At 43.4% G+C, this 20788-nt stretch overlaps 1 protein-coding gene across 2 annotated transcripts in view; it reads right to left on the bottom strand.

The window, feature by feature from the left end:
* Positions 1 to 20788, bottom strand: part of MTMR7 (myotubularin related protein 7) — a 173872-nt gene that overhangs the window by 17016 nt on the left and 136068 nt on the right. For both annotated transcript variants that reach the window (XM_055334655.1, XM_055334656.1), the window contains one exon: positions 14043 to 14175. In XM_055334655.1, coding sequence (XP_055190630.1) covers positions 14043 to 14175 — 133 coding nt within the window. The remainder of the gene's footprint in view (positions 1 to 14042; positions 14176 to 20788) is intronic.

The following is a 20788-nucleotide window of genomic DNA, read 5'->3' as shown; positions in this document are numbered from 1 at the left end:
GGGAATCTTCTTCCATTCTTGTTTACATACTGCCTCCTTTTTGGCCTGGTATTTCCTGCTCCCTCTTCCAGCTACGCCTGCTGTCTGGGAGCCCAGAGTCTCTCTAGTCAACTTTTCCAGAAAGTTCATCACTCATCCTCCCTCGTGAAGGTGAGGTAAGAGCCTTCACTGGGCAGCACAGGTGAGGGAGGAGGCTGGGGGTCTAAGGACGAACAGTCAATCAGTTCACCTGTTTCAGAGGAACCTCATGCTTCATTCTGGAGCTTTTGGAGGGTCTGCGGGATTGTCGGGCTTGCTTCGGTGTTTCTCACACCCCCACCATAAATTTCAGCTTCTGTCTCGTCAGTTCACTCACTGTTATTACTCATCCATCTATTTTCCAGCGTTGACATTTTTGTTGCTGCCACATCCTTTCCCGTTATCCCACTGTCTCACTCTTCTGTGTTTTGCTTTTTTTTTTTTAACCACTTCCTTATCATTTTAGTGGGGGTGCAGGGAGCGGGTGAATACATGCCTCAGTACGCTAAATATAACCGGCAGCAAGGCACGGTCAAATGTGGGGTCTGTGTGAGTTGGAGTTGGAATGGGGATTAAACTGAGCCATTAAAAAAAAAATCCACTTGTGGATGCAGGGTGGTGACCAGGATGCCTGGGCTCCACATGAGGAAAATAAAAATTTATCTTAAGAAAATAAAAAAAATTAAAAAATTAAATTTTATCCCGAGATGTTGAAATGCTAGGTCTAGTCTTGATATGTGGTTGGGATCCAAAGGTATCTTTTCCTTACATGTGAGATTCCCTAGTTGAGAAATTACCATATCTGGGCAGCCTCCTCATGATCCCTGGCAGCAGCAAACCAACAACTGCTCAAGAGCAACACTTCCATAATTTTGTGGGATCGCACAGGTTAACTTCACTGAAGATAAGTATAAAAAATTAAGTATAAAATAAGTATAAAAAAATAGAACACACCTGAGTATTCTCAGGTAAGAGCAAAGAGACACAGGAGAAAAGGTACAGGATTAGCACCCCAAGAATATGATACAGTAGAACAGTAATCTGAACCTCGGTTTCATATCACTGAATTGGAGCAGAAGAATGGAAGTCTCCACCAACGAAACACAAAATGCATCGCTTTCCCGACGTGTTTGAGTTCACGCTCCTAGCAGCTGGGGAAAAGCATCATGTTAGCCACCGCGGTGGGGCTGCATGGTTGGTCACCTCAGCTAACTCACAGCCAGGATGCCCACAGTCCCCCTTCCAGGGTCCCAGGTAAGAATCCACCGCAGGTATCTGCAGGATATCTGGAAGGCAAAAATGAAGCAGTGCAGACTCCCCATGCTTAACTCTGTAGGGCAGTGCAGACTCCCTCCTTTATTAACGTCAGGGAAGACAGTTGTTCTAGAAAGGAAACAGGACCAGGGCACTTTTATAAAAAAAAAAGCCTCAGCTAAGAGAATAATTACACAACAAAACTGTACACACTGAATAAGGAGCTAATCAAAATTGTGATTTAACTCTCTGAGGCAGATGAGGGATGTGAGAGGGATGTGAGAGGCCATCCTTCCTCTTCCATAGAGGGACGTCGGCAGACGCTACCCCAAGGGGAAACATCAGGCAACAGCAGTGAACTCAGGTGACACTGGAAACATGCAGGCCAAGGCCTAAGGTAAGAGGAAGCGGTTTCCTGAGAAGCAGGAATGGAAGTGGGCATGGCTGGGGAAGAGGATGGCACTTTGGCTCTTGTTTTGGTTACATACATAGAATTATATGATTTTTTTATAACCCTCTATAATTACAACACTTTTTGAAAAATGAAAAGCAAATCTAAACAATATCTGAAGCTCTTAGCCTTCACTGAAGGCAATGTCCCCCCTCCCCCAATTCTTCCCTTCTGGCAGGTGGGGAGTTCCTCGTATTTCTTTTCTAAACGTTTTGTGATAGAATTTACTTATAGTACAATTCACTCACTCAAAGTGTTCGTTGATTTTTAGTATATTCACAGAGTTGTGTATCCATCACCATATTCAATTTCAGGATGTTATCACCCCCAAAAGAAACCCATTAGCAGTCACCCATTTTCCCTGTCCGCCAGGCCTAGGCAACCACTAATCTACTTTCTTTCTGTATAGATTCGCATACTCCAGATACTTCATCTAACTGAATCATACAACATTTGGCTCATTGTGAGTGGCTCCTTCCACTTAGTATGATGTTCCCAAGGTTCATACAAGTTGTAGCATATAAGTACTTCGCTCCTTTTTAAGGCCAAATATTTCACGGAATGGGTTTGCCACATTTTTTAATCCATTCATCGGCTGATGGGCATTTGGGTTATTTCTACTTCTGAGCTCTGATGCATAATGCTATGAACATTCACGTACAAGTTTTATGTGGAAGTATGCTTCATCTCTCGTGGGGACATACCTGGGAGTGGACTCTCTGGGTCACATGGTTTAACCACTTGAGAGGCTTCCAGAGAAACTGTCTCCCACAGCGGTTGCACCATGTTACATTCCCCCCAGCAATGTGTGAGGGTTCTAATGTCCCCACCTCCTGGCCAACACTTGTTATCACTTGCCCTTTTGAGTATCGCCTCCCTAGTGGATGTGCAGTGGTATCTCACCACGGTCTTGATTACCTGATGGCTTATTCCTCTTCTGTCTTATAAGTTCGGTATTCATTTAAGAAAATGTTTGCTGGGCAGCCCCTGTGGCCCAGCGGTTTAGTGCTGCCTTCAGCCTGGGGTGTGATCCTGGAGACCCGGGATCGAGTCCCATGTCAAGCTCCCTGCATGGAGCCTGTTTCTTCCTCTGCCTGTGTCTCTGCCTCTCTCTCTCTGTGTGTCTGCCATGAATAAATAAATAAAATCTTAAAAAAAAAAAGAAAGAAGAAAGAAAGAAAGAAAGAAAGAAAGAAAGAAAGAAAGAAAGAAAGAAAGAAAGAAAGAAAGAAAGAAAGAAAGAAAGAAAGAGAAAATGTTTGCTATACTTGTCTGGCACTTCTAGGTGTTCTTATTAGATGGTGTTTCATATTAACTTAATCTGATATCTTGGGGAAATGGGAAAACCTCCAGGTTTCACTTAGATTTTAATTTCATGTGAACTAATCTGTGCATCTTAGTATTAATCATGATGTATGCAGGGGCAACAGCTCAACAGCCCTGCTCAAGGCCATGGGCTTCAGAGTCTAACCTTCTAGCATTCAAATTCCAGCTCAGTCTCCACCCAGCCATACAACTTGGGGCTAGTTACCAAGCCTTGATTTCCTCCAGGGTGCCAGGGGGATAAAAAACTTTCCTCAAAGAGTTAATTGAAGGGAATATGAGAGAAAATATTATGCTGGAAGATAGAAGACTCAGAAATGGTAGCTATGAAATATGCTTTATTATTTGTTCATCTAGTGTGGTGCCCTAGGAGGTAGGAGGTACAGACTCATTCACACCTGACCTCAAAGTGAGTGTTAGGAAGGTTAGGACACAATGTGATCAATGGAAGGAGAGCACAAGTCTTCTGACCAAAGCCTAGAGTTTCTGCTACTACACCATGGCTACCCTGGTGGCTTTATCTAGAAATGGTACTACTACTATTAATACTAATAGCAAAACTTAAATAGTGCTTACCAGATGCTAGACATTCCTCCAGGTGCTTTAGATACAGTCATAACAATCATATGAAGAAGGTACTCTTATTATTGTTATTTTTTTATTATAAAAGTGGAAACCAATGCAAGGAGAGGTTAAGTAACTTGTCCAAGGTCACCAGCTGATAAGCAGTGAGGCTGGGATTCAGTCTGACTCCAAAGTCCATGCTCTTAAGCAATGTCTATCGATCTCAGTTATATTATTTTTTTGTAATTCAAACACGAACCACTCTAAATGTTCCTTGCCTCCCACATACTATCAGCTTAAAGATTATACACTTTGTCACTTAGAACTGCACCATCCAGTGTAGCAGCTGCTAGTCACACATGGCTGCTGAACACCTGAAATGGAGCAAAGTCTGAACTGAGACATGCTGTGAGCGCAAAGTGTGTCCCAAATGTCAAAGACAGTATGAAAAAGAGAATAAAAAAATATCTCACTAATAGTTTTTGTAGTGACTACATGTTGAAATGATAATATCTGGGACAGGGCAGCCCAGGTAGCTCAGCGGTTTAGCGCCGCCTTCAGCCCAGGGTGTGATCCTGGAGACCCGGGATCGAGTCCTACGTCAGGCTCCCTGCACGGAGCCTGCTTCTCCCTCTGCCTGTGTCTCTGCCTCTCTCTCTATCTCTCAAGAATAAATGAATAAAATCTTAAAAAAATATCTGGGACATATCGAGTTAAATACAAATGTAGCATGAAAATTAATTCACCCATTTCCCTTCCCTTTTTTTGACACGGCTACTAGAAAATGTAAAATTACAAATATTGTCTACACGCGTGACTTCCATTACAGTTCTCTGGGACAGCAGCGATTTAGATGGCTGGAGGAAGATTAACCTGATTAGCAGTCTTCAAACGTTCCTGCACGTGCACCCCTGCAATAAAGTTTGAAATGATGCACTCTCTCCTGTACCCTCGGATAAAACACCATGAGACTGAGGATGTGTTAAAGGGTGTGTCTGTCTTTTGTAAAGTTGGCAAAAAGGGCAACCAGAAGGGGGAGGTGGCAAAGGAGAGGCGGCTTCCAGCCCAGGCCAAGGAGCGTTCCAAGGGGCAGCAGCTTTAGGAATGAGAACACATCAAAGTCAATGCCGTGAAGCCAGCTAGCCAGGGCGCACCTCCTAAGTCTTCTCGCAAGTTCAGCTGCGTGTACCCAGTTTGAAGACAGACTGTGGACTCTGATGCAAAGGCAGGACGAGAGCCTCCCATTTAAAATTGGGCAAGCCTGCCTTGCCCGCCAAGTGACACTGCCCAGCAGTACCACTTGGTTCCTGCAGGGGACAGGCTCGCCTCTGCCTGTGCACCCAGCCCGGTGGGAAGGCCTGAAATTCCAGCACGCCCTGGGACCTCCCACCACTCCCTGGGCGCCTGCTGTTTGGTCTTTCTGTTTAACCCCAGGCCATGACCCAAAGTGTTCAACTTAATCCTAAAATACACACATTCCACCACGTAGAGTCTCAGGACTCCACTGATTCCTTTAAATCTTCCACAGATTTAAAGGGGAATATAAGGGAAGGGAGAAGAAATGTGTGAGAAATATCAGAAAGGGAGACAGAACATAAAGACTTCTAACTCTGGGAAATGAACTAGGGGTGGTGGAAGGGGAGGAGGGCGGGGGGTGGGGGTGAATGGGTGACGGGCACGGAGGGGGACACTTGACGGGATGAGCACTGGGTGTTATTCTGTATGTTGGTAAATTGAACACCAATAAAAATTAATTTATAAAATAATAAAAAAAAATCTTCCACAGATAACATTACCTTGCAAACACTCTTTTCTACCCCCTTTTCACTAAAGAGGCCGAACTTTCTGGTTGTTATTATAGGGCTTACGGCTCGTTGGCATTCCTGTTTACTTCAAAAGGTCCAGGGAGCCTGAGGGATATCTTGGCACCCAAACTCTGAAGCTCAGCCCAAGAACAAATGATCCTTTTCAAACCTTCTCTTCCCACAAGGCATGGAAATGACAGCAAGTTTAAAAATAAAGACACCAGGCTTTCCAGCTAACCTGGAGATGGGTCCGTGCCAAAAGCAAGAGAGGCATAGACAGCTCACAGAAACGAGGCCCTCACATGTACTGCCAGAGAGAACGTTCCAGTGTTGCCCTCTCCGTTTAGCTCACTCAGCAAGGGGACAAGCTGCTGTATTTCCTGCCAGGCCAGCTCCTTTCTTCCCACACCGAGAATGGCTCCTCGTTGAACATTCCTGTTTTCAGGAACACTAAAACTGTGTACGTCAAGTAGAATAACCTCACCAGGTTTTCAAGCAAGGTAACCACTGCGAGCGTGTGAGCGCCAAATGCTGAGCGGCGGGTCAGAGCAAACAGCTCTGAAGATGATTAATACACGGGACAGATGGGGGAACACTTGAGACTCAAACAATCCGTGCCTGCATTTTTAAATATAAAACTAGTGGATTTGTTTGGATAAACTCAGGATAAGGCAGAAATACCGATTTGTTCACTCTTGTTGCCAAACCCAAACCAATATTTACAAACCATTTGCTGAACGAAGTTCATTTCAGCTGACATCAGAGGCATATGCCACAGAGAATTGCACTTAGTACTCACTGGGAGTTTAATGCCCACGTCTAACAATATTTGTTTTACATAAAAGGGCAACCATATCCCCTAAACACATACAGATAACGCTAAAAAGAGAAAAGATAGATGATTACAGGACATAAGAAAATAAGAGATAAGAGGAAGAAGAAATCTATTTGGAAGAAAAAGAGCCTTGGGTGATCTTCTTTAGAGAGTTCCTAACACCAGTCTCATTTCTCCATGTACAGTTGGGGTAGAGGGGGGGATCAGGGAGGCTGCAAAGGTGGTCTCCATTTGGACCCCACAGGATCGCTCTTTTTTGTCTCCTAAGACCTAAAGTTGAAAATTTCATGGCACTCCCTTAATTACCAGCAGGATAGCCTCCTGCGTTCTGCTGATGGTCTGATTTGTCCCTTTCCCACTTTGGAGTCAAAATGCCAAGTCCGATGAGACGATCTTCAAAGAACTGGTAAAAATGTAAGAAAAAAAAATAATAACAAAGAACTGGTAAAAGGATAATAATTTCCCTTCACTGAACATCCTGGCAGGTGAACCCATTAAAGAAGACTTAACGATGGCCTGTGACATGGAAATGTCTGGTTAAGCCTGTTTTATGGTCTGCCATCTACTCAGAGCCCACCATGGTGACACAGAATGAACTTCTGAGCTCTGCGTGAATTGTATTCAATTTATCAATGTTAGTGGTATGCACTTCCCTACCCAGGCCAAGCAACATGGCCCCTCTCTTAGAGAACTCTACGTTAACTAGGGAGTTTCACATATTAGCATCTCCACTGAATATCAACAAGATTAGTGATTATTCTTTAGAACAATTCCAGCCTTGTGCATGACGTTATTTTCTGGAATTGCCATATAATAATTCTATGAAACCCATGCTTGTACAGCCTTGCTTTCTTTTAAAGAATTTGTTGATAATATAAATTAGTAAGATGCAATCGAGCCTAAATTCTTTATATCTTTGTTAGCACTGCCTAAGTTGTAGCATAGAAAACACTGTACACAAGCACACACGTGCATGAGTATGTGTATGTCCAGCTACGAATAAACATGAATGTGTGTATAAATCCATGTATACACACATGTGTTCCAGTAATATTAATTACCATTGGCCTACAGGAAATCAAGCAGCAGGTTCACAAAAGAATGCCCTCAGCATTTATTAGCTTTGCATGTGAATTTGTCTAAAAACACCAGTTGTGGCAAACAAATCAATAAATAAGTGTGTGCCCATTTATATTATACCTACTATATGCAAGGCTTGGTGTTTGGTGGTTTTCTCTCAATGACCTGACACAACCTCCCATCTACAGTAGGTCTGATTTTCTCAGCTTATCGAAGAGGTACAGGTTCAGATGCCAGTGGCCCAGTAAGTACACTGTGATAGGAGTCTCATTCCCTTGACTCCAATTTCCACATTTTTTCCAATAACAGAGAATAATTAAGTCAGCTTGCAAATTAAGCCAGGATGAGCAGGAAGTTAGCTGAAGGTAAGGCTGAAAAGACTTTCAGGGAACTGAGAGCATATGGCAATACAGAAGTCTAGGCCAGGAGAAGAGGCTGAGAGGCTGGGAAGTCAGGGTGGATGCAATATATCGGCCAGCGGTCGGCACTGGAGAGAAGGCTCAGGGCTCCTGGACAATGAGGATGGTGACAGCAGATGATGGACGTGGTGAATAAGCAGCAGAAGTGGCAGGGAAGGGAGCGGGTGGAGACTCATTCCACACTCATCATACCAGCCGCGAAAGCTGCCAGAACCAACATTCTCACCAAATCTCAAACCTCACCGTCACTACAAGCAAATACTGAACTGCCAAATCTCAACCTCAGCCTTATGGAAAAACAGCTTGCCTTGTCACTCAAATGAGTCATGTCTATCTTTAGTTGCAATGGGAGGCACTGTCTTCTATAAGCATTCCTTTTGTAAATGTCCTAGTTGTACAAAAACTGACCATCGTGATTAACGAAATATAAAGCAGTAATTCTGAAGGTGAAATTAATCTTTGAAATGTCTCAGTGAATGTCAAGAGAAAGCATAATTAGGAATAAAAATAGTCCCTAGTCTGTCATTAAATCACTTTGTTTTCTCTTGTCCTCTCCTTGATAATGTCAAGAGAGAAAAAGTCTTTGGCATGGACATCCAGTGAAAACACTGGACCCCCTGACTTACCCAGGGACAGCCCTCAGTAACAAGCGAGCATCATTATCTTTTCTCCCTGCCCACGATTTTTACCCTACAACAAAATTAGCACTCTGTTTTGTATTAATGAATGAAACATCTTTTATCCAACGCCCAGCATGTAGAAAACTCTCAATAACTGTTTGACGTACAGATGAATGTCTGAGCAAACTACGGCGCTCAGGACCCAGCTGGTACTGGGCTTGCTTCTCCACAGTCTCTCCCGTAAGGGTATTATTTACTCCCAATAGAAGGATTGGAAAGATGGCTTTAAGAAGTTTACTTAGTCATCATCCAGTACACAGCCAGTAAATAATTGAGCTGCACATACACCCCCAAGGCGCAGGCTCTTTCCTCCATGCCTTAGTGCTTAGGATATTATGGTCCAGATTAGCTGATACCACCCAGCACTCTATCAGCCACATTTTACGTCCTCTTACAACACCACAGAGAGCAAGGTACACGCTCATGATCCATTTCTTGCCTCCAAGTGACCATGAATTGATAACTAGTAAAGCCTGACAGGACAGGTCTGTTGGTCATGCAGAATGCTCTTTGGAAAGCCTTAGATGTGAAGCGATCTAGCTCTACTTTAATGGGAAATAAGGTTTTTTACGTGGAAACTCATGCCTTATTGCTAAATTTTGAAGGACAATAACCAGATTTTCAGCCAGGCCTTGACTGTCTCATCTAACAGGTTAGTAATTGAGGGAATTAATAGTGGTAAAAAGTCAAACCACAGAGAACGGAAACAAGATGAACTTCTGTTGCCTTTTATTAGCTCATATGTGGTAGAACTTCAACAACTTGTAGGCAGCATAATAGGAAACACTTTAAAATGAAGAACTTAAATCTGTATATCTATAAAGAGTTGAGCTGCTCCATTTCTTCCAGGTAGAAGTAGCCATCACCTCATAAAGACAGGAGGTGAGCAAGAAGGTATCCAACAAAAGGGGCATTTGAACTGAAAGCCACAACCCTAATTCTAAGCAGAGAGAAGTGTTTCATGGACCTCTTAGAGCTGGGTGTGTGAGGGACTGCTCCTTTCTAGACCGTGGTGTGCCCAAGGCAACTTGGCAGGGCAACCGGAGTGGTTAGTCAGATACCCATAATACTTGCTGCCTCCCATGATGTACTCAACATTCTCTGCTTTCAACTGTCCTTTCTACACCTAATGAAGGTTTTGAATAATGGGCCTCAGAACCTTCACACAGAGTACAAATCAGATATGCTCTCTGGGGCCATCTGATTTTGCCACAAAACGTTCTCCACTGTCAAGGCCCACAATTCCGGGGGAAAAGACAAAAGTGGTTACACTTCGGGGCCCAATACAAAGATTTCCATCTTTTTAATTGCATTGACTCTGGCCCCCTTCAAACAGCTTTTCATTGTAGTATTGCCCAAATCGCTCAAAGGACACTGGTCTTTCTTCTTGTGCTCTGGACCCATTACCATATGACCTGCCATCAGGCTGAGGTTTCTATGTCTGTAAAGTAATTTGCTGAGAAAACGTCTACAAGGCCTGATAGGTGGTTTTGTAAATTATTTTTGATGGACTTTTGCTAGTGGACGGTGACCATGTCACCAGGAAAGCACTTCCCTACCTCTGAAATTGCACTCTTTTACTCCATGTCTCTTGAATACAGAAATTGAGAAAAGTTACAAAAAAAAAAAAAAAAAAGCCTAGGACCCATCAAATATTTGTCTGGCTGCCCGAATTCATCCGTAGCGCAGTAACTCACCCATTTTATTCAGTACTTACTTCCAAGTGCAGTGTTGCTTCCCAAGAGAAAGCATAATACACTTTACATTGGAAAGCACTTTACAGTTTGCAAGGAATCTTTTCAATAAATCTGTAAGTTAGAGATGATACATCGTTCACATTGTTTTACAAATACCAGAAATGAGGTTTATTCACCTTTATTCAGAGACTTTTATAAAGCAAGAACCCAAACCTAGATCTTCAGACTCTTAGGCCAGGGCACTTTCTACCCAACCCGCTACCTAGAGAGGCCATAAAGTCAAGTGGTTAAGAGTGTGGCATCTGGATCCATACTGGTTAGGTGAAAGTCTTGGTTCTACCACCTACTGTCATGAGCTGGCACGAGTTCCTTAGCTTCTGTATTTCCTCCATTTCCTCATCTGTAAAATGACTGTATTAAAAATAGCTCTAGCAAGACTTCCATGAGGACTACTTGAATAAATACACCTGAGAGAATTAAAATAATGTCTGGTACATAGTAATCATCATGTAGATGTTCTAACACTATTACAACGTGGGGTGGTTATCTGTGAGCCTCTCCAATGCTGTACCCACATATCAATGAGGAATGCTCTAACGTGACAGGAGGTACTAGGCTCAAATCTTGCTTTGTTATGAGATCCTGGGAAGTGAATATTTTAAAAACTTTTAAATTAATTATGTAATATAAAAATATTTTTAAATATGGGGCACCTGGGTGGCTTAGTTGGTTAAGTGTCTGATTTGACAACAGCTCAGGTCTTGATCTCAAAGTTGTGAGTTCAAGCCCCATGTTGGGCTCCACACTGGGTGTGGAGTCTATGAAAACAAATAGATAGACAGATAGACAGATGGATAGACGGATATGAAATGTAATATGCTAGACTGTAGCACTGGAAAGTTATGCTTTGAAAAAATAAGCTGCCATGTTGTGAATAGCATATATAGAGGGGTCCACATGGCAAAGAAATGTGGGCTTTCTTATTAACCGTTCCAATAAAAAAAAAAAAGAGAAAATGTAAGGCACCATTTTATTATTTGAGGGAAAAACATTATATGACTGAAAAAGAAGGAAATAGAAAACAATTACAAAATTGCTATATAACTGGAAGGCATCATTTCTGTCTCATTGGGAGATCTAAATACTGCAAAGCAACAAAGTTTGCTTCAGAACTTATAAATCAAAGTTAAAATTAAGTGAGCTCTATAAAAGGACCTACACCGGATGTGAACTTAGTCCTCAAGATCAGTTTCTGATGAAATATCCTGCAGCTCTTGCTCACAGAGCCAGAATGCAAGCAATTTTTTCTTCTCTGTCATTCAAAATCCATTCTTTTTTTTTTTCAAAATCCATTCTGATAATATTAATTAACTGTGGTTAAAAAAATCCAAGAAAATAATAACCATGAATAAAAGTTCACTATGCCTCTTCCTACCACGTAACCAGCAGCATGAACCTTTCAATCTCTCTTGATGCCAAGGACAGCTGTTGGAAACAGAAAAAGCCCTAGAAGGTGGGTCTGGTTGCATCACTTCATCAGCTGAGCCTCCACAGGTGGTTTATAATTTACTTGGTAAAAACAGATAGTCAAACATTGGTCAAGTTCCCTGAAGGGTATCCAGAAGGTTGTCCTTGCTCACTGCACTGACAGTGAGCTGGAAAGTGATGCCCAATTACTGTGATCCCTCACGCAACAGGGACTGCCCTCTAGGACTTGGTCAGTCTGCTATCCTTTAGGAGAAGAGAGTCAGGTCACAGGTAGGAGGACAAAGCAGAAATGGTTCCTAATAAGAGACCAAATAAAGGCTAATTCCGAAACGAAGGTCAGAGTGATGGGGTACAAAAACTCCTCAGAGCTACTTTCTGCATTGAAGAAAATGTATGTAGCTCAAAAGTCAGCTTATGAAATTACTAAATGAAAAATATGAAGCATAGTATCTACATGTTTTTTAATGATTCTGACAGTAATGCACACCCTTCATACTAATGTTAGACCATCCTTTTAATAACAGTGCAAAGCTAGTCCAATTTTTTGACACCTAAAAAGTAAAGCTGATAGCAGGGACAGCCAAACTGTCAATGATTATTTATGTTTAAGAAGCTCAAACATAAGTGAGCTCAAGTTTAAGAAGCTCAAACAATCGGGGCGCCTGGGTGGCTCAGTCTGTTAAGGGTCTGACTTGGGTTCAGGTCATATCTCAGGGTTCTGTGGGGCTCCCCACTCAGCAGGGAGTCTGTTTGTCCCTCTCCTCTGCCTCTTCCTCTGCTCATGCTCTCTCTCTTTCTCTCAAATAAAATCTTTTCTTTTTTAAAAGATTTTTGTTTACTTATTAAGGAGACACAGAAAGAGAGAGGCAGAGACATAGGGAGAGGGAGAAGCAAGCTCCCTGCAGGGAGTCCAATGTGGGACTCGATCCTGGAACTCCAGGATCATGCCCTGGGTCGAAGGCAGACGCTTAACCACTGAGCCACTCAGGTGTCCCTCTCCAAAAAAAAAAAAAAAAGGCATCTCAAACAACCATGCCCAAGGTATCACAGTGGCATAAAACATGGCAGTTCTCATGTGGAAATAAGACAGAGATTCTCTGCCCTGATTTTTTTCAGATACAGGATGAGATTTCTCCTAAGCATTCAAACACCCAAGGCTCAAATATTCGCAACCAGGGGCCTCAAACTGTAGAGTCACAGACCTGACACAGCTGGAGGGACCCGCAGGAATATTAGTCTAAGCCTCTCATTTTACGGCAGGTAACACAGCCCAGGGAAGGGGGGAACTGCTGGGTTGCATGTTTTACAGTGATGGAGCCGGCCCAGGGAGTCCAGCAAGGGGAATGGAAATCAGGAGCGGGTCTTTCCAGGCCCTCCAGCCCTGTGGGCAGGTTCTCACTACCCGCTGTCCTCCTGGTCAAGCAGAGACCTGCACACCGAGAGCAAATGTGTCCTCCTTGGGAAAAGTCATTCAGCATTTTCTTGGTCCTCCCTAACACCTACCCCCCCACCCCCACATTTCCTATTCACAGCCCACTGTCCCCACACTCAGCCCCCCCTTTCCAGGGCCTTCACCGCCAGCACAAGCACAGTGTTCACAGCCTCTCCAGGACCTCAATGCACAAAGCCAAGGGTTTTGCATCCCCCTTTCCCTGTGGCTCCCACCAGAGCCAGAAGTCGTGGACGGTGGTGGCAGATTCCTCCTCGAGTGCCTTCACAATCATGTGGAGCATAAGCAGTAAATGAGGCTGGTTTTGCTTGAAATGCAGAATTTCTGCTAATCAGCTTATGGCTGGTTTGGCCGCAAGAATGGCCATCATACCTTACATAATCCATCTTTGTCGTTTCCTCCCCCATAAGCCTGTGTGCATGTGTCCCCTGGTGGAAGGTGCTGGGGGCCGGGGGGCAGGGATGCCACGTGGGAAAGTGATCTGAGCCCAGATGCACCGCAGTGTTGCTGCTTTTGAGAAATGAGTATCAGGTCCTGCAACACTCTCCCTTCTAATGGCCATTCGGCCACTCAGATTCATTTTATACACCTCATCTCCACACATGAACAGAGTCGGCTGCTGCTTTAAATGTAGGACTGCTTTATCTCCAAATAGCCTTGAACGTGGGTCAAACTAATATGATGAGGGAGAAAGAAAAACTCCTGTGCACTTTTATCTTAGATATTAAGCACTGGACAGTGCGTGGCTTTGCTAACCAAGTGAAAAACCATTTCCCCATGACACTTAGAAAAAATAAGAGGAAGACTTAAATGTTTCAGGAGTCCCTGCAATATGATATTCTCATCTCAACTTATCCCACCTATATAAACAGCATTATTGTAAAAACAATGTAAAAAACAAAAGACTATTTTATTCCACTTGACGTTACCATATTTCACTGTATTTTTTTTAATGCTGTGCATAAGGAAATTACTTACCTTCCAGCATTTTTTGCAGACTGCTCCTCATGACATGGATGTTCTCTATGCCGATAAACTGAAACTTGATATTGGAGTAGTTGTCTTCATTCTCATAGCCTTTCCCTGCAGCACGATTTGCCATGGCGTTGAGCTGCCAGTGGTCAGCAAAACGGAGTTAGTCACCAGTGATATTCAGGGCATAAAACGACCGATACAGCTCACCCACAGCCATAACAGCATTCAAAATGATGTGCGGAAACGTAACATGTTTGAGATCATGGGAACATTCTACTGAGCTGTGTGATTCCAGGCATTCACGCTTACATTCAACACCATAAATGTGTTGATGTGAGGCACACTTTCTTAGCTGGAAAACTTTCTGGAGATGCCTCTTCATGGGTTCGGTCAGAGATGCCAAATTTGAATATGGAATTCTGGGACAGAGTTAAGTTGCCCTGACTTAACCAAACATTGTAACCTGTAGGTTTGCAGAAGAATATTAGCAGAGGCAGCTGGCAATACAAAGCTCCGTAAGTTCAATTATATCTTCCAGTATTATATTGCCAATAAACACATTATCCTACAGGAATGGCAATGTGATTTTAATCTGTCTACAAGAATCCCCCAATTAAACCTCGAGCAGGAATCACTGACTCCAATAACGAGCGCCTGGAGAACTACCTCCAGAGCCATTTTCTCCAGGCCCTTTATTTCAGTCTAGACACCTGTTAGGAGGGCTTTGGGACCATTTTTATCACCACAATTTTGTATATGGTGGGGGGTTTCCCAGTGCAAACTGGGTTAAAGACAATGGACTTTGAAGACATTTATTAAATGCAAACTTTTGCCCTCGTTCTATGTAACTAAAACCAGGAAGGAGACAAGTTTGGCCTCTGCTGGGAAATACGTACATTCCTGGGATGGATGTATTACTGCTAATATTCCATCCCCGCTGTTTGGCTAAGTAGGTGGTCCCATCCTAGGAAACACCAGTCACTGACCATGTTCCTCTTCTGTCCACAAAAAGCAGGTGGATTATCCTGACACCAAGAACTCAACGCCAGAAGAAATAGATCAGTCTCAGGCCTACAGTGATACTGAGAGGACAGGAACAAATACTTGCAAAAAGCTGGAGTTTAAAAAATTAAGCTAAGTTAAAAACATAAATATTCTTTCACCCAGATCTTTAGAAGTACCAGCACATAAAGACAGATGTCTAAGAATGTTTATTAGAACTTCCTCATAGTAATGACTCAAAAACCTAAGAATATACCATACTTCATCTATGGCATATTCCTACCCTGAACTTCTACAGAGACAAAAAGACATGGCTTTGAGAGAAAAAGAGACAGACACGGAGACAGAGACACACACAGACTGATTTGGAATTGGCCCATGACGTGTTAAATGAAAAGAGTAACCTACAGGATAATATTCATACAATTATCTCATTTCTTATAAAACAAATTAAGGTACAAATAACGTATTTGATTAAGTGGATTAAAACATATGAACACCTATACCAACCTGGCACAGGTACAGCAAAAAAATAGAGGTGACAAGGGCCAGGGGTCACAGTCAATACTACTTTTGATGCTCTTGTATTTTTTGTTACCAACGAGATATATTAGGTTTGTAATTTAAATAATAGACATAACACACATTTAGAAGCGAAAAAATAAAACAGCAGAGGGCAAGCCAATGCCGCTCAGAGCTGGGGCCGGCAGATGCCTGACATCTCCATAGCAGTTCTGCTCATGACTTAGCTCCTGTGATGTCAGCTGGGCTACATCAGCCTCCAGACACTGTTTCCAGTTACTGTTACCTTTCTCCTGGGCACACTATGAGGAGAAGGGCTTTGGCCTTGCTTAAGGAAAAAAATACAAAAATGATGTTATTTTGAAGATAACCTATGTTTACGCTTTAAAATTTTTGCGTATTTAGGGGATCCCTGGGTGGCTCGGTGGTTTAGCGGCTGCCTTTGGCCCAGGGCACGATCCTGGAGCCCCGGGATGGAGTCCCACGTGAGGCTCCCAGCATGGAGCCTGCTTCTCCCTCCTCCTGTGTCTCTGCCTCTCTATCTATCATGAATAAATAAATCTTTAAAAAAATTTTAAAAAAATAAAATTTTTGCATATTTAAAGGGGAAATTGTTTTCTAAAATTACTTATACACATCATTCATTTGAAACTTACTGTTATATTTGCAAATGACGTATCAGATAAAGGGCTAGTTTCCAAAATCCATAAAGAACTTATTAAACTCAACACCAAAGAAACAAACAATCCAATCATGAAATGGGCAAAAGACATGAAGAGAAATCTCACAGAGGAAGACGTAGACATGGCCAACATGCACATGAGAAAATGCTCTGCATCACTTGCCATCAGGGAAATACAAATCAAAACCACAATGAGATACCACCTCACACCAATGAGAATGGGGAAAATTAACAAGGCAGGAAACAACAAATGCTGGAGAGGCTGTGGAGAAAGGGGAACCCTCTTACACTGTTGGTGGGAATGTGAACTGGTACAGCCACTCTGGAAGACTGTGTGGAGGTTCCTCAAAGAGTTAAAAATAGACCTGCCCTACGACCCAGCAATTGCACTGTTGGGGATTTACCCCAAAGATTCAGATGCAATGAAACGCCGGGACACCTGCACCCCGATGTTTCTAGCAGCAATGTCCACAGTAGCCAAACTGTGGAAGGAGCCTCAGTGTCCACCGAAAGATGAATGGATAAAAAAGATGTGGTTTATGTGTACAATGGAATATTACTCAGCCATCAGAAACGACAAATACCCACCATTTGCTTCAACGTGGACGGAACTGGAGGGTATTATGCTGAGTGAACTAAGTCAATCGGAGAAGGACAAACGTTACATGTTCTCATTCATTTGGGGAATATGAATAATAGTGAAAGGGAATATAAGGGAAGGGAGAAGAAATGTGTGGGAAATATCAGAAAGGGACACAGAACATAAAGACTCCTAACTCTGGGAAACGAACTAGGGGTGGTGGAAGGGGAGGAGGGCGGGGGGTAGGGGTGAGTGGGTGACGGGCACTGAGGGGGACACTTGAGGGATGAGCACTGGGTGTTATTCTGTATGTTGGTAAATTGAACACCAATAAAAAATTAATTTATTTTAATTTATTAAAAAAAAGAAACTTACTGTTATAAAATATCATCTCTTTGTATAATTATTTTCCAAAGCTGATGGCCTATCCTTTATGTCTAGCTTTATAAAATAAAACAACTGATAGGATACTTGCAAGAATCCTTTTGCAATATGAGCCTTATATTCCTTCTGTATCTTGAATAACTCAAGTTAAGCCTACTCACCACATACTGCAAAGATACTCTTTTTAAACGGCATAATAAGTAAAACCCCAAATACCATTATTATTATTTGAATGTATAATTAGAACTTTGTGTTCCCATTTTTAAAGGTTGAGTACCTACAACCTGGGATAATTTGTTGACAGTCTTTCAAAGCTGAGGAGCAACACAAGATGGCTTCTTGAAAGTCAATGGTACTTCTCATAATGAACAGAAGATGGCAATATTTAATCTATCATCCAAAGTGTACTTTGTCAAGGTTTCCACAGATTTCACAGGAGACCTATCAGGGTAGTGTAGCAAATGCCTAACCCTCAAAGCAGGAAATAGGCTGTGTGATTAATAAAAATTCAAGAAGCTATCCTGGACCTATTTTATAAATTTCCAGATACAGTGTCCCTTGTATGAACCAAACAGAATTAGAGTAAGTCTAATTTGCCCCTTTGCCTTTGGCTGAGAACTCCATCTCATGACCGACGGAAAAGCTATTCATCTCAGCTCGAAAAACTCTCAAAGAAATAAAACATTGAAGGTAAATGTGTTACAGCTTCAGTTTATGTGTGAGGAACACAAGAGACAAATGGCTAGGAGGGCTGGAAAGAAAGTGCCCTGTTTTCTCACCCAGGATCACTCTACTATCTGATAATCTCAACATCTTTAGGCACAGAAAAACTCTTCAGTGAAACAAAAAGAACCTACTCATTTCTCCACAAACTCTTAACAAACACCTATGTGTGTCAGATGCTGAACAGAATAGAAAGATGAATATGAAACTGTCTCTGCAGCCATAAGCTTCTAAGTGTGGCCGGGAAAGCACACGGCACCAGATCACAAGGACTCGACCAGCCAGGGCTGCTGAGTGATAGGCAGAGGCTATGACGGCGGCAGAAGTTCGAGTCCAGAACAGCCCCATGTGGCCTAGGGGCTTGGGGGTCACATTTCATAAAAGCAAAAAGCCTTGAGATGGACTTCAATCATCTGGAAAATGGAGACAAAGGGGAGGGCACTCCAGAAGAGGCAAGAGGCAAAATCAAGGGGCAGATGGAGATCAGTGAGCCAACTGGGGAGCAGATGGTTCATGGATGATGGCAGAGGCAAGAGAGGAAGCTAAAAATCATTTAGCATCCTCTACAGAGAGGCTCAATTCAGAAGGTTAGACTTTACCCACGGTGGTGGAAGGCAACTGGAGGATTCTGAGCAGGTTTATTTGAAAATTTTAAGATTTAGTGTTGATGGCAGAGAAGATCCACTAGACCAGGGTAGAAGATGTAGGCTCCATGGGGAACTTGCAGGGCCAGTCTGTGGTCAAATCCCTCCAAGTGGCACACAGCACGACTCAGTGAAGACTTGCTGACTGGCCGGCCAAACAAAGGACTGAATATTGAAGTGGAGAGGTGAACAGCCCAAGAATGTTAAGAAACACAATCAGATTCTTCCTCTGACCCTAAATCAATCAGAGACAGCTAAACCATGAGAACTTAGCCAATGATAATCTTAATATCAACTTAATGGTCAGCTTGGTCACTCAAAAGACTACAACTATCTGAGCCTTGCAGTCTCAAGTTTCAGTAGAGTACACCCTGTACCTGAATAATGACAGGAGCCGATCTGACGGCGTTGGGAAATGAGAACAAAAGTTATCTTGGCAAGAGGAAGACTGGGCCACGGCCTAGCAGCAGGCGTCACATGACGATCCTTTCCCTCCCTCCATCTGTAACTGGTGACATGAAGAACCTTAACTTGTGGCATAAACATGAAAATATGGGAAGGCTTGCTTTCTTGCTACTACTGTCTACAACTCTGCTATGGAAAGCCTCCTTTCCTACCCCTGAGGACATCTTAGACAGAATGAATAGCTTTTGGGTTACACTCAACAGAGAAAATCACCATGAAGTTCCATTAAAATTCCAATCCCCTATATGAGGGAAAATTCTCTCTTTTCCTCATTACAGGCTATGGGGACAGGTGAGGGGTCTGCTCTCCCACTCCCTTCCCGTTCCTCTTTCTTCTAGGTGCTGCTTTGGGAGGGTGTGTGTAGCGGGGGAAGTGCAGAGGAAGGATATGTGGTAAACATCTCTCTACAAAGCAGGCAAGACTGGTTCTCTCTGCATGACGTCACTGCTTTCCTGGTGACACTCACTGGGCATCGCTGCCCTCTCGGTGACAAGTGTCCAAATGCGGCATCCCCTAAGGCACGCGTGTGGGCTCTTGGAGATATAAGGTACACAGGTCGCTGACATGGGAGACCCCCTGGCTTGAGACTCTTCCAATCCCCTCAGCTTCGCTCCCCAGCAACCACCCCACAGTCACACGCAGCTGGGAAGCACCAGGGGACGTGCCTACTTTGGAGAGACACTAGCAAGATGGTTCCTGTGCACTTCCTAAGTCAGTGTGTACTTGACCCCCCAGGAAATTCCTCCATCCTTGCACTCCCAAACAGAAGGCAGAAAGACTGCTCCACTGCCCCTGAACGCTGTGCTCTCCAATTCCCCTTCCCCTTGCTCACCACCATGGAGGCCATCAGCAAGGATGGGATAGACACGCTCTCTTTCAGGTACCCCAATCTTTACAACCGATTCTTCAGATACCCCCTCACAGGATTTGGTGAGTAGAAACCACCTAACTACTGATCCTAGAGAAACACAAAAACTTCTAACATCCTGTCATGCAACTTAAAAAAAAAAGTGCTTACAGGGTGCAGTTAGAAACCATAGCCATGAAGCTGTCTTTGGAGAAGGAGCAAGGACAAAAGGCAGGTGGTGGCCTCGCCTCACCCCTTCGCAGAACCTCTCAGTGCTTCTTCCCAAGGTGCTGCCATCAGAGTCCCACTCAGAGCCCCGCTGGCTCCTCTGGCCTGGCCTGATTTTGGATGAGCTTGGGGCTGGTCCTTCAGCTCTGTGTCTCCAGCTCCACTGGGTGTGTGCTCGGAGGTAAGCAGCCCTCCTGAGCCTCCTTTGGACACAAGGCTCCCCTGGAGATTTCTGCGAACAGCACCATGGTCGAGTGGAAGGAGCACAGGCTTTGGCGTCAGATGAGCCTGGATGGCATGTGGGCACTGTCCTGAACTGTGTGACCTTGGGCAAATTATTTGACCTCTCCAAATCTCAGCCCCAGCCATAAAAAGAAAACATCTCCCAAGTTTCAGGATTATTGTAAGAATTAAATGACCATTTTTGCAAGCTGAGCAAAGTCCCAGGATGAAGTAACAAGAAGTCATCAACAAGGCTGGGATAAAATTATTTCCCTCTCATTTTACAATTCAACATCTACTGCATTAATACTGTTTCCTATCTTCTTAATGCACCAAATCCCAGCAGTAATATATGACCTCAAGGATATAGTTGTTTTTGAGCAGAGGACCTCACTGCCTCTGCCTCTCAAGATTTTAATGTCAACGAGCAATCCAGAAGGCTTTCCTCAC

The sequence above is a fragment of the Nyctereutes procyonoides genome, unplaced genomic scaffold (assembly GCF_905146905.1).
Source record: "Nyctereutes procyonoides isolate TBG_1078 unplaced genomic scaffold, NYPRO_anot_genome, whole genome shotgun sequence".
Taxonomy (NCBI): domain Eukaryota; kingdom Metazoa; phylum Chordata; class Mammalia; order Carnivora; family Canidae; genus Nyctereutes; species Nyctereutes procyonoides.
Note: the sequence above shows the minus strand (reverse complement) of the source record. Positions and strands in the feature narration are given on the sequence as shown.